Source organism: Gadus chalcogrammus, chromosome 8, assembly GCF_026213295.1.
Source record: "Gadus chalcogrammus isolate NIFS_2021 chromosome 8, NIFS_Gcha_1.0, whole genome shotgun sequence".
NCBI lineage: Eukaryota > Metazoa > Chordata > Actinopteri > Gadiformes > Gadidae > Gadus > Gadus chalcogrammus.
In genome coordinates this window covers 24752734-24766665 of record NC_079419.1, presented here as the reverse complement: position 1 = coordinate 24766665, position 13932 = coordinate 24752734, and the positions used below count along the sequence as shown (strand labels likewise).

Genomic DNA, 13932 nt, shown 5'->3' with positions numbered 1-13932 from the left:
TCACTATCCATGCGTCCCGGGGACGCATCTCATTTTCCCCATGAAAAACGATACATTGTGAACATTAAACAACTCGTGTTTAATCACAGTAACTGGCCAAAGAAACCTTCTTGTGAGCAGACCGGACAAGCGCTGTTTCAACCCTCTGCGCATCTACTCGGCGCAGACGTGATCCCCTGTACAAAGTATCGCGACATGCTAATTTAGCCGCTACCAAAACAACTAGCTCGTCACCGCTGATTTCATTTCAACAATTAAAAATACGAACTTCATAGTAAATAAACCCACGTTTCCACTGCTCGATGCTGTGCTCATTCGTGTCGATTATGTTGTAACGTTTAGGGGACGTGCTGCAATGAAATAAATGAAACATAATCCGGTGGTGGTGATGAAAACTACATTGAACGGCAGCCGTATTATACATTAATATATCCGTTTATTATAACCATATCATACCACCATCAAGGAGTTTAACACTATTAATTTAATTTAAGAAATAGAATAATAATAAAAAAGAAACACATTTTTTAAACTGGGGAGTCGGGACCCATTGAATTTCTCAGGGACCCACCCAACTCGCCACCTGTGGGTCCCGGGGACTCACTACATTGAAAACCTATCAACATCACTGGAGCAATCGTGCCCAGGCCACGGCCTTTGGGAGCAGTGTGACCATGGGCCAGCAGGGGGAGTGGGGAGGGGGGGAATCGTGCCGAATCTTCCTGCAGCACGGAACAGGCAAACGGCCCTAGTGTGAGTGGCCCCTAATATTATCCATTTAACGCCATCAACTGATAGCAGGGGTGTAACGGTACACTGAATTCACGGTTCGGTTCATACCTCGGTTCAGACATCAAGGTTCGGTACGAGTTTGGTTCAATGAAGGGTAAAGAAAAAACAAAATGCAGAACGCAATTTTTATTTTTTATTTTTATCTCAGGTTGTACCACCTAGTGTCATACAGTCTCTCCCCCGAGCTAGCTGCAACAGCCTGAACTGTGTAATCTAAGTTGCAAACAGTAAACAATAAGAACCCCACATCATCTCCAGACTGCATCCGTAACTTGTAAACAAAATAAGACAATCAGTTATAAAACTGAAATTTGAGCACGTGTTATTTATGATAGTGCAAAGTGCACGGAATTTGCACCGGAGGGCGCGGGTCGATTCGGGGCAGCTTGGTGGAGTAGTGAAGGTGCGGCGCAGCTCAGTTAGGGCTCGCATTTCCACCACCGACAGTACCCTTATGGCGCATTTCCACTTATGGGTGCGGATCGGTTCTCTACTCCACCACTACTTGGTGGAGTAGTGAAGGTGCGTTTCGGCGCAGCTCAGTTACGGCTTGCATTCCCACCACCGACAGTACCTTCCCGTCTTGTTCACACAACATGCGTCCGTCGACGGATGAACGAGTGAGTTTCGGACGCATAGGGGACTAGTCTTTGTAGACGCATACTGCAGCCAATCAAATCGGTTCCCGCTACAAAGCTGATGTGTGGATATAAATACAAAAGATGACACAAACAGGTGACTAAAAACCATCCTATTATTCAACATTTCTAAAAAAAAAAATAATTGGCGAGATTTCTTCTGCTTCTTCCTGCTTGTTATTGCAAAATGGATTCAGGAAATGCGTGTATTTGCATGACCGCAATCTGATTGGCGAACGGATCCTCCGCTGCCTGAAAAGTTTAACATTTCTCAGCTGTTTGAAGCAGGCCACGGAGCCGAATGGACGGACCCTCAATTAATTTCGCGAGCGCCCCATGCAAAGTCAATGAGATCCGTCGACGGACGGAGGTAGTGCGAACAAGCTGGTAGGGGGGGTTAAACCGGATCGCGATAGCCGCGGCAGCTACATTAGCATTGTGACCTCATAGCAGCCCGACACAGTGTAGCCTGCTAATAAATCCAAGGAAAAAGAAGAACACGCACACAATGAACAAAGATTAAAAAATGTAGGACGACCAAGAAGGACGCAAACTTTTGTGCGTAATTTTTCTTCAATAAACAAACCTTTCGCCTTTGTCCAGAAATACCTTGCGGATAATGTGTTTGGTTATTTTCCCCCTGTCACACGGAAGTGCGATTCTCTTGACCAATCAACGAACGGATCGCGTAACTAACATTAGTTCGGCATTGCATCAATTAATTCGCACGCCAGTTTAATTTAATACCGTTTATTCTTAATTTACTAGCTCTCGTGTAAAGAATAATCACTGCGCCATTCGTTTCAATGGGAATCGCAACGATCTATACTATCAACATAAAGTGTACATATTTATAATTTGAAATTGGTCCGAGTCTTTATACCACAGATATTATAGGGACTATAGCATATAACCACGTTTTCTGATTACAGTTTAATGAAACAGTAAGCAGACAACATCCTAATTAACACTGCAACTGCAAATTAACCACACGGAGATAACCATGGCAACCGGTCAAACAAATTATCTTTTTGCGATCATTCTGCTCGCGCATCCGCCGTGTTGATAAACAAATAATCGCCCTATAGAACGAAGTTAAACCAAGGGAGCGCGACTTCGGTTCACTTAAAAAAAACAAAAAACATTCATTATTAATAAAAAAACGATTAACGTGTTCACAGAAAAAAAAAGGGGTTGTTTAACCGTTTACAATTTTTTGGAACCGTTCAGCCCCCTAATACCTATCATTTACGTTAATCAAACCCATGATGCCAACCATGGGTTTGTGAAGGTTTAAGGACCAAATGCTACGTAGTACATACCACTTGAGTTGCGTTTGGTGCAGGCCTCTGCTCTGGTGCACGGCCTTCCTCTCTGGCCTTTACCGACTGGAGGATGGCAAAGATGTTCTTTGAGAAGTTCTGCAAGTGAATCAGACAATCAGCTTTAGATACGCTTCCCGTTGGCAGAGGGTAGGTGATGAGGGAAGCTCCGGCTGACCTTTCCAGTGCTCTGGAGAATGGTGGTCCTGGTGCGCCAGACCCTCTCCCTGCTCACGATGTCCCTAGTGACGGCCCCCTCAGCGTCCACGAAGCTCCTCTGCTTCACGGTGACGTCGTCGTGGAGGTCCGTCTTGATGGTGGACCGCTTCTTGGCCATAATCTTTGCCTTGATGGCGGCAATCTTTTCAACTGACATGGCTTCCGACAAAGACCTGTCGCGCACGGAAAAGGGGGTCACGTCAACCCTCAACACTGAGGCCCATAGATGAACTAACGTCACTTAAGTGGTTTGATGGCTTCCAAAATAAATATGGTTTAAAGCAGCGACAGCAGTGAAATTTATCGGAAATGCAGTTTCCCCTAAATCAATCATTTGTTATGGCCCAACACAACTCTTGCCCTCGTCTATACTCTCGCAACAAACAACTTGATTGATTTTATAATCCGAACGAGTCCTGCAGCCTTAGAAGTGACAGCCCATGCGGAGTACGGTTATAGGTTTACGCATAGGAGGCAAAAGGTTAAAGTTTCGGTATCATCCAAAGTTTACCATTTATGCAACTTAATGTTCCTAGAATGTCAATCAGAAAAAATAAGTATATTGAGTAACTGAACAGTACAAACATACAGACTAGGGATGGGCGTGAGGAATCGATTACTCGAGTACTCCTCGTTACAAATGAACTCGGTTGGTGGACAGGCAAACTCGAGTTTGCATATACACACACAAACAAAGTTTTCTGAAGCAAATGTATCAATTTTCTGTGCGGCGCCACTAAGGCATGCCGTGGGAACAAAGACAATTAAATGCACGGCGCGTGCCGTCCCATGTGCAGGCACACCAGAATTCAAAAAGTTAAGAGATGGCGGTTAAAGAAAAGCACAGCGAAGAATTGAAATACTTTAAAGAAATAGGAGATCATAAGGTGAAATGTAAAATATGCCAAGCGAAATCGAGCTATCAGCGTAAGTACTATGCGGCAACATATGCTCCTGAAACACAACGGTGAGTTCGGGAAAGCAGATCCGCAGCAAGACGCAGCTGTAGTCCCGGCCGTGTAGAGAAGATCACAACGCTGAGTATTTCCATGGTCCATTTGCTGCCGTTTTATTTGCAGCTTTAAATTATTTGCAATGGTTAGGCTACTTGTTTCGTTTTAGTTTTTTTTAAACCGTTACAGGCCTTGGTTCAACGTGATTTAAATTGTGAGACGCATATTTATTTTTGTAAGGAAAATGTGTTTTGAACGTTTGCAAAAATAAATAATGAATACTCTGATAACTCTGACTGTTTTGATGGAGAATAAGCATTACATGTTTGGTTGGTAATATTGCCGTTCATCATTAGGCCTATTCCTGCTGCAGATGCGTTGCATTCTAAAAATAGATTTGATTAAACGAGTACTCGATTGATCCTCAAGGAATTCCTTCGATCACTCGAGTTTGGAATTTACTACTCGTGCCCATCCCTAATACAGACTGTTTTATATTGTCAAGATAAAGAGTAACAAATAGCTCAAATAAAGTGAGAGGTTGAACCTAGGCATATTGGTGTGACGAGGTATACCAATGTAAGTACAGTAGCCCTGTGCACTGCCTAGCAGCACTCTCCCAACCCTATGCTATGAGCATAGGGTTGGATAGAGCATAGAGCCCAGCGTAGATAATTATACCATTATGGAAAATGACGCATTATTAAAAAAAAGATCTTTCTTGATTTATCTTCCATAATATAGTAGTGTCTAGTACAGCGGCGTTGCAAAAATAAATAAATGTTTCTGCCAAGTTCAAGGCACATTTGCACCATGATCTAGTCTCAGCAGATACCTTGACTCAGTTGGTTGTCATGTCATGCTTGGAAGCTCAATCCGTACATTGATCCCCAAAAAATCTCACCAGAAATAACCATTTAAAGGTTTATTATTTAAAATGACCTAGCGTTGCTAGGTTTCCAACACACAGCACCGCTGCTACCAAAATCTAGGGGAAACACTATTTGGTCGAGTTGTGTACTTCCATTGTGTGTAACACAATGGACATCCATCCCAATTGGTCGATGGTCAATGCTGTATGCCCTTTATTGACCTAGCTTACTGTGATTTGATACTTTTATTTAGATTTTTGTATTTATCGGAGCGGCAACATCCTCGATCGATACTGTTTCTATTTCATTTGTTTTTAAAATAGGTAAGGACACACCTACTTATTAAGACTCGTAACTCAATCATTTTTAAACCGTTTACATTTGTTCAAACTATTTAACAAATCTAAACTTTATTCAGAATCACAGCTTTAGTTTCATACTGGCTTCGTTTTCAGTCTGCCTCATTGATTTACGTTGACGCTGGAGCGTGGGGACGTTCAGCAGTGTTGCCAGATTTGGCTACTTTTGGAGGACGTTCAGGCAGTGTTGCCAGAATGGGCTGATTTTCCCGCTCTATTGGGCTACTTTTAATGACGCACCGGCTCGCTATTCTCTTAAACACACACACACACACACACACACACTTTACCTTTCAGATCATTCTTCAGTTCAATTCATTTTACATTTCTGCCTTTTTAGCAATGCTTTGTGCATTTCATTCAGCTGTCACTTTATTCCAACCAACCATTTACATTTTCTTAAATGGTGTGCATGTATACATTGTTTACTCCATTTAGACTTTTGAACTTTTGCTCAAATCCCTTCACTTGATTTAAGCCATTTAACGTTTCTTTACGTCTTAATCTATGTGGCTTTATTAAAAAAAAAATTCACTTTTTCACTTTTCACTACAGCACTCACCACATTTTCTGCAGGAAATGCATTTTCTAGTTATTATTATTATTAATCTTCTTCTTCTTCTTCTTCAGGCATGAAAACGGGTCAGGGGTGAAAAAGGTGAGAAGGATATTATCCCTCTAGGGGTCTGGGGTATCCTCCCCCGGTATAACATTTTGAATATTCCATAATTTTTCACACAATACATAACACAAACATTAAACACTTGTCAATACTCTCACTCTCGCTGTTGCCCAGAAGAGTCCTTTTAAAACGGGGGTTTGGGGGTTTCTCCCCCGAGGAAATTTGAAAATCGGGCTGATGAACATGCAATTGTCACGTAGTTTGAGAAGTAAAGGAAAGACAAATCGTCATGTCTGAATCACGTCGAATAGGTTAATGTTTACGTTATGGATAGGAAAGTGCACCACATACAGCAGCCAAAATGAGACATTAGAAAAGCCTGTAGCCAAATAAACACTCATGCGCCTAGATGTCAAGTGGACTGGGTTGAATTCACTGCGGGTCTCCTGAATCTGTGCAAACTAGAGCAGCACTAAACAGCAATATCGACATGATGGGCTTTGCATAGAGAATCAAATTTGCAACATATTGCGATTAATGATTCTAAATTTGCCCTTTAATGTACAAGTCAGAATTTTGCGATTTTCACTGGCTACAATATTGCATCTGTCAGTTGTCAAATGTGCTGAACAAAATGTTAAACTTCAATAATTGTTCATAGTCAACTTATATAGTGCATTTATTTAAGCTCTCAACAGCATAACCATACAGCTTCGCCACATCGGCGGGAAAACACGGCACACGCAAAGTACATCCATGGAATCAGCCGTTCAAAACCAGTCTGCATGAATCGTATGATGACAACTGGATGGCAGGGGATGCGGAATAGGAATACACAGCAGGGGAGAACATGAGAGCCCCAGCTCGCCACATAGTAGCCTGGGTGCTTTAAGCGTGGAACAAGCTGGATACCGAGTGGGTGAAAAACTATGTGTGTGTGTGTCACTCTGTTCGAGCCTGCATGAGAGTTTAATGTTGTCATTAGCTGTTACGTCTTTCTGACCAATCGCAGTTCAAGGCCGACCTGGCCTGTACCACTTCGGGAGGGGGCGCTCAGTTACTCCCCTCTAGACCAGTGGTTTTCAAACTGTGGGGGGCGCCAGGGTTCTTCAGGGGGGGCGCGACGTGAGAAAAAAATAAACCCGAAAAAACCTGAAAGTCGATGATTCAATTCATCAATCGCACTTCAACTGTAGAAGTAACCTAACTAAATCAATTTAACCGTTTATCTTCGTGCAAACCATTTAACAAATCTACACACTTGTATCTTCAATAATATCTAAACAGAATTTCGATATCATTTAAAATGTCTTCAGAATCACAGTTTTAGTTTCATTACGCTTTGTTTTCAGCTGTTTTCATTGAAGACGTCAGCCCATTCTGATACACCTACTTCTAGACATCGTAACTCGTTCATTTTTCAACCGTTTACCATCGTTCAAACCATTGAACAAATCTACACACTTGTATTTTCAATACTATCCAAACGGAATTTTGATAGCATTTATACTTTTTTCAGAATCACAGTTTTAGTTTCAAACCGGCATCGTTTTCAGTTGCTTATAATAATTTAGGTCACCATAGCAACGCCGGTAAACAAACCCCGCCGAATAGTCGAATCTCTGGACTGAAAAAGCAGATCTGATTCGACTCTGAAAATTCAGAGTCGGGGACCCTGAATGAATCTGTGTAAACTGGCAGTTTACACAGATTAAGATGTTCAAATGTATTTAAAAATGGTTAAGCTAAAACATGCTTAGATAAAGTTGTTAAATTGTGCTAAGAAATGTGTTTAAAAACGCACAAAGATGTTATAATGTTTCAGAAATATGTTTAAAATGTTTAAAAAATATGTTTAAAAAATATGTTTCAAATGTTTAAAAAATATGTTTCAAATGTTTTAAAATTATGATCAGAGATGTTTAAAATGTGTAAAATAATTAAGATAGCTTTCAAAACACAGGTCTTTAGGTCTCCGCCCATCACTGACCCAATCCAGCACTGAAATCCTAGTTCACTCTTTTTGTCACATCACGCATAGACTACTGCAACGCCCTCCTCACCGGACTCCCCACCAAACTCATCAACAGACTGCAGATCATTCAGAACTCAGCCGCCCGGATCATCACCCGCACCAAATCATCTGACCACATCACCCCTGTCCTCATTCAACTTCACTGGCTCCCAGTACACTACCGCATCCAATACAAAACCCTACTCCTCACCTACAAAGCTCTCCACAACCTAGCCCCCAGTTATCTCTGCGACCTCCTCCAAGAATACACTCCCTCCCGCTCCCTCCGCTGGACTACTATGTATCCCCACATCACGACTCACTTCAATGGGTGCCCGGTCATTCAGCTGTTCAGCACCCAGGCTCTGGAACTCCCTCCCCCCACACATAAAACAGTCAGACACCATTACAACCTTCAAGTCACAACTCAAAACTCACCTGTTCAAACTCGCACACAACGTCTAACTGATCACTGTTTTGATTGTTTTTTGTTTTTGTTTTGTCTTGTTTTTTTGTTTTATTTATTTCTTATTGCTTATGTTTATTTATTTATTTATTTATTTTTTGTTTTTTTAAAAATGTATGATGACTATATGCTCTGTAAGGTGACCTTGGGTGTTTTGAAAGGCGCCTCTAAATTAAATGTATTATTATTATTATTATTATTATTTAGAACATTTATTTTTGGGGGGGGGGGCTCAGCTGAATTTTGTTCTCTGAGGGGGGGCTCACTCTCTCACACTTTGAAAACCCCTGCTCTAGACAAAATCGAATTGGTTGCGACGTGGACCCGGCGCCCCCCGAAACGTTAACGGGCCACAGGGAATTCTCCCAACTCTCCCGATTACCACTCTGCGTGTGCGTGCGTGCCAGTAGCCGCGTTTACATGGCAGATCTATGCCGCATAGATTTCTATGCGGCATAGATCTGTTCCTAAAATGTGTTCCGAATGTACTGTATACATGGCAGCAACAAAAGTGTCCGTTATGTCTCTCGCGCACACCTGACATGTCTCTGGACCGGCGGCGACATAATGGATGTCTTATCACTATCGGGGATTTTAAATTTGATTTTAATGAAAAGCACAGCAGGAGAGAGCTTTTCTCTGCCTGCTCCTTCAATTAAGAAGGAGGAGGACAGCGCAGCAACGTCAATTTCTCGTCAGAACTTTATATTTACCCTATGCTCCGCCGCAAACAAGAGGAATTTGGATGCGAGTCCGCAGCCAAGACTGGTGGGAGAGAGTGGTCTTACGGGAATTTAGTGACCAGGAATCCTCGAAGGGCCAATTGCGCACTACTGCAGCTGCCATCTCTCTAAGTTAAGAAGTATTTTAACGTTCAGCCTGCAAAAGTAATAGTAGTAGCCTACTAATTTACAGTTATCTCGGACGCGCGCGGACACCTCATGAATAAACACCCATGTCCCGTCGCTTAGCAACCGGACACGCTTACCGGACTACTTTTACGGAGTGATAACAAAGACGTGAATCAGGCAATAAATCCACTTTCCTTGACAGCGGTGAAGTTCGGTGTGCTTAAAAGTACCGACGGAGCTCAGTGAACTACTGCGGCTGCTCTAAGTTAAACCCCAATCTATGCGGAATAAGCGTATACATGGCGATTTAAAACGGACTACACCACCTATTCTATTCGGCATAGAATCTATGCCGAACAGATAATTCTATTCCGAATGAGGCGTATACATGACCATTTTCTATGCCGCATAGAAATCTATGCGGCATAGATGTGTCCATGTAAACGCGGCTTGTGTGTGTGTGTGTGCTGGCGTTATTCAACTGCCTGGTAAACATGTAGGCCTACGGTAATATTCATACTGGTTGCTGAGCAAGAGTTTTGTTCAAAAGTTCAGTGATAGAAAACAAATAATAGCCCGGGCTATTGACGTTTTACGGTACCACTGTCATGCACGTACCCGATGTCAATTGGACCGGGTTGAATTCACTGCGGGTCTCTCTTATATCCATCTTACCAAACATATTTTGGTACTGTCCTTCTCAACACTCTCTGATCTCACTAAAAGGCTGGCAGCACGAAACAACAATATCGACGAGATCCGCTGTGCATAGAGAGGAAAGAATACCGACGTTGAATTTACAACATTTTGCAACAAATTATTCTAAATCTGCCCATACATGGACACGGCAGAATTTTGCGGTTTTCACTCGCTACAATGTTGCATCTGTGGCTGCTGGTAATTCAATCACAAAGAAGTAAACTCTACGGGGCTATTTTCAGCATTATGATGTTTTTATTACGGCACAGCGATCCGGGGCTATTCCCAAAAGATCCGGGGTTATAGCCTCGAATGCCCAGGTCTAACGACGCGCCTGCGCATTCAAAGTTCTCCGTCGGGATGTCGGATACGCATTGCAATTCTCCGCCCGATCGATCTTATATGTTGACAACAAAATATTTTTAAATAGTTTTGTAAATAAACTTCCAAAGCTTTAAAAATCCTATTTGGTATTTTATTGGTCCTGTGCAAAGTAAACAACGTACAAAATAAATAAGGTCCAAACCGAGTATCGTTTCCGGAAATGATTTTGTTAGAGGACCAATCACAGCCCTTTTCATCGAATCTACACGATTCACGGAGGTCACCTATTTTGGTTTCAAAACGGCGAATTTCCCGAAAGGCGAGTGATATTCATGCCTGTATTATTACATAGAACGACAACAATCCCCTCTCCTCCATGCTGCGGTTTGATCTGACAGCTCATTTGTATTTATAGCAACAGACACCAGAAACAGCACAATCTGAAGGGACTGAAACAGAGGGGAATAGCAGTAGGCAAGTCTTTTTTTTTCCCAAAAGCTTTTTCCAGCGAACAGCTTCAAAAACATGTTTTCTGGAACTCGTATATTATGTTTACTTGTTTGAAAAAAAAAAAAAATCACAATATGTCACCTTTAAAACCCTGATAGTGCATTTCCTACCTGATCTGGTCAGTTTGTACGATTCCTTCTTTGTGGCCTTCCAGACGCGCAGCGAGGCGCTCCTTGTCCAGACGCACCCGCTCTTCATCCTATTGAAGGAGACATCTCTCTCATCAACCAAATTATGCTACTCTAATAAAGATAAATTAACAAATACAACATGCTTGTCGATAAAGGCCATAACAGCCCACCCACCCTCACCCACAAACGTATTTTTGATGTAATTTACATTTCTGGAATGACTAATTGCAAGCAAAAAATTTACTAGAAATATTTAATTCAACCATATTCCCTATTTTATTAGCTTTAATCCCAAACTCATCCCTCATATATATATATATATATACACACACACACTTCTAAAATTAATAGTAGTGTGATCGACCGATATATCAGCCGGCCGATATATCACGCTGTTATTTGTTTTTTCGCGTTTTTTATTTTTTTGGGATGATTTACAGACAGGCAGTTCATGTTCCTCCCTTAAATTGAGACTTGTAACATTTGTTATAATCATTGTGTCATTTTTATGATGTAAATTGAGGGAGCAAAAGCAGTATCGCTCCAAATATCTGCTCAAGAAAATCTGCAGTCGGAATCTGTATCGCCCTAGGCCCTAAAACATCCATATCGGTTGATCCCTACTGAATAGTATATTTCTGAATTTAATATGGAATTAATACATATTGTAAAGGAAACTCAATCATGAGTAATGACAACAGATATTTCATAAATGATGTGAATTACCTCAATCCTGGGTTTCTTGGCCTCAGTGGCGGCCTCTTCTGCAGCTCTTTTTACTGAAGACAACAGAGCACTAAGGTTACGTCTGTGGAAGTCCCTTATGACATGTCATTTAGCAATGGAGTCAGTGGAGAGGGACAAAACTATTTTGATAGCCTTTAACATTCCCATAATCAAACAATCCAAAGACAAATCATTTCCTTTAATATACATTACCTGTGGATATGTTCAAATATAACAGCAAATTAAACTCAACCTTGTGTACAACCTTCATTCATGACTAGTGCAAGCTATATAGACAATTATTACAAACGTATCATGAATTAATTTCCCTCCCATAATCCAACATATGAAAACTCACCTTGCGTTGGCCTTTGTAAACCAATTTCTATTGGGGCACTTCTGTCTATACTTGTTGAAGTAGCTGTGAATGAAAAGGAAAACAAATTGGTTTTCATTTACTCCTAGTGTCAATAGCGGTTTGTTCTTACTAGTAGCCTAACACTTACAACTTTCGCCATTGAGATAAGAAAGTAAGCCTTTTCTGTCAGGCCTCCTGACAACTGGAATGTTCTCGGTCTGTGGAGGAAACCCAAGTTAGACTTCGGACCAGTTGGTAAAGATAATTTGCACTGAAAATACAACAACACTGAAGGACTTATGATTCAATATAACTTACTGCAGCTCTTCGCACATACGACGAATGAGGAAGGTGGACATTGTTGAGCAGGAACAGGATAGAGTCCAGTGTGTAGTACTCCTTGGGCTGCCCCTCTTTCCCAGTTCTGAGGGATACAGATAGTCATTAACAAATAGATTACATAAACATATACATTACAATAACAACGGAAATATGATCTACAAACCAAGAGTGCATTAATTCTGACAGATCACTAGTAGTGCAACAGAGAGAATGCCGTACGCGGGCCAGGAGCCCAGCTGGCAGAATGACTCTGATTCTGGTACACACCATCAACAGTTAACAGAGACACATATCTGTATCGATGGGTCCAATTATCACAATATATAAACACAGTTATTGGAAAGTCGAAACTTCTGTCAGGAGGTGAACTACCAACATGATGGCTAGCTTCACAACGGCTTATACAAGATCAGTAAAAGAAAACAATAAATAACAGGACGTGCGAGTCTGCCTTTAATCTTTATTTATAAAATAGAACTGTGTTGGACTGGCGTAGGACCTCGTAGTGGTTAGCATGTAGCACTGCTAGCCGAAGAGCACCACAAGGCTCTTTAGTGGCAGGCCAAACATAACAAACATGGAAGGAAACACGGTGACATACCCCCAGATGATATAGTTGGTCTTGACATTTTTCGGCCAGGAAAACTCTCCAAATATAACTTCATCTCCTTTTGCAACAATTTCTTTTTTCTGGATATTGTACTGACGGAGAACACTCAATACGTCCGCCATCTTCCCTGGTCTTCATAGAGAGGAGTGAGGAAGGACCCCGATTATCAAAACGGTGGCCTTTCTATATGCCTGATTCAGAACAGTTAGGTGCCAGCCTCAGTCTGTTGTTATATAAAAAAAAATACGTCTCTTAATAGCGGTACATTTTCCTTCTGTAGAGATGTGTAGAGTTTTGTCTGTAAAATAGAATTTTATAATAATTTCATTCAAAATGTTAAATTCTCCCGATGAATGATTAGGCTCATTATACATTTTGTCAACATGTTATCAACCCTAAGTCCTTTGGATATCATAATAATAACTAGAAAATGCATTTCCTGCAGAAAATGCAGTGAGTGCTGTAGTACAAAGTGAGGTTGAAAATATTTTTTAATAAAGCCACATAGATTAAGACATAAAGAAACGTTAAATGGCATAATTCAAGTGAAGGAATTTGAACAAAAGTTCATAAGTCTAAATGGAGTAAACAATGTTAACATGCACACCATATAAGAAAAAGTAAGTGGTTGGAAACAAATAAAGTGACAGCTGAATGAAAAGCGCAGAGCATTGCTAAAAATGCAGAAATGTCAAAGGTCAGGCGTGGCCTGGCGGCAATTGCCGCTGAGCGCAGTGTGTGGCTCCTACCACTAGGGAAGGTAAAGAATCCTAAAGATTTTATTTATTTTTTTATTCCCATGGGCCCCCCCACAACCGTCCACCTTACACCCCCAGTCCGACGGCCCTGTGTGTGTGTGTGTGTGTGTGTGTGTGTGTGTGTGTGTGTGTGTGTGTGTGTGTGTGTGTGTGTGTGTGTGTGTGTGTGTGTGTGTGTGTGTGTGTGTGTGTGTGTGTGTGTGTGTGTTAGTGTGTTTGTGTTTGGGTGTGTGTGTGTGTGTGTGTGTGTGTCTCTAAGAGAATAACGCTCACCTAATTAGATGAGTGCTGCATGCAGCGCTCAACTATTGTTCTTCACAGGTTTTATTAGTTTGAATGCTGTAGCATTCACACTCTAAATATTGA

General features: G+C 41.4%; 1 protein-coding gene across 1 annotated transcript in view; it reads right to left on the bottom strand.

Moving 5' to 3' along the window:
- Positions 1-12974, bottom strand: part of cdc73 (cell division cycle 73, Paf1/RNA polymerase II complex component, homolog (S. cerevisiae)) — a 50922-nt gene extending 37948 nt beyond the window's left edge. The window contains exons 1-8 of the mRNA XM_056596496.1: positions 12800-12974; positions 12175-12280; positions 12005-12074; positions 11857-11919; positions 11499-11551; positions 10752-10840; positions 2931-3144; positions 2753-2851 (exon numbers count right to left, since the gene is read on the bottom strand). Of these exons, the coding sequence (XP_056452471.1) occupies positions 2753-2851; positions 2931-3144; positions 10752-10840; positions 11499-11551; positions 11857-11919; positions 12005-12074; positions 12175-12280; positions 12800-12930 (825 nt within the window). The 5' untranslated portion in view covers positions 12931-12974. The remainder of the gene's footprint in view (positions 1-2752; positions 2852-2930; positions 3145-10751; positions 10841-11498; positions 11552-11856; positions 11920-12004; positions 12075-12174; positions 12281-12799) is intronic.
- Between the last annotated feature and the right edge of the window lie 958 nt (positions 12975-13932).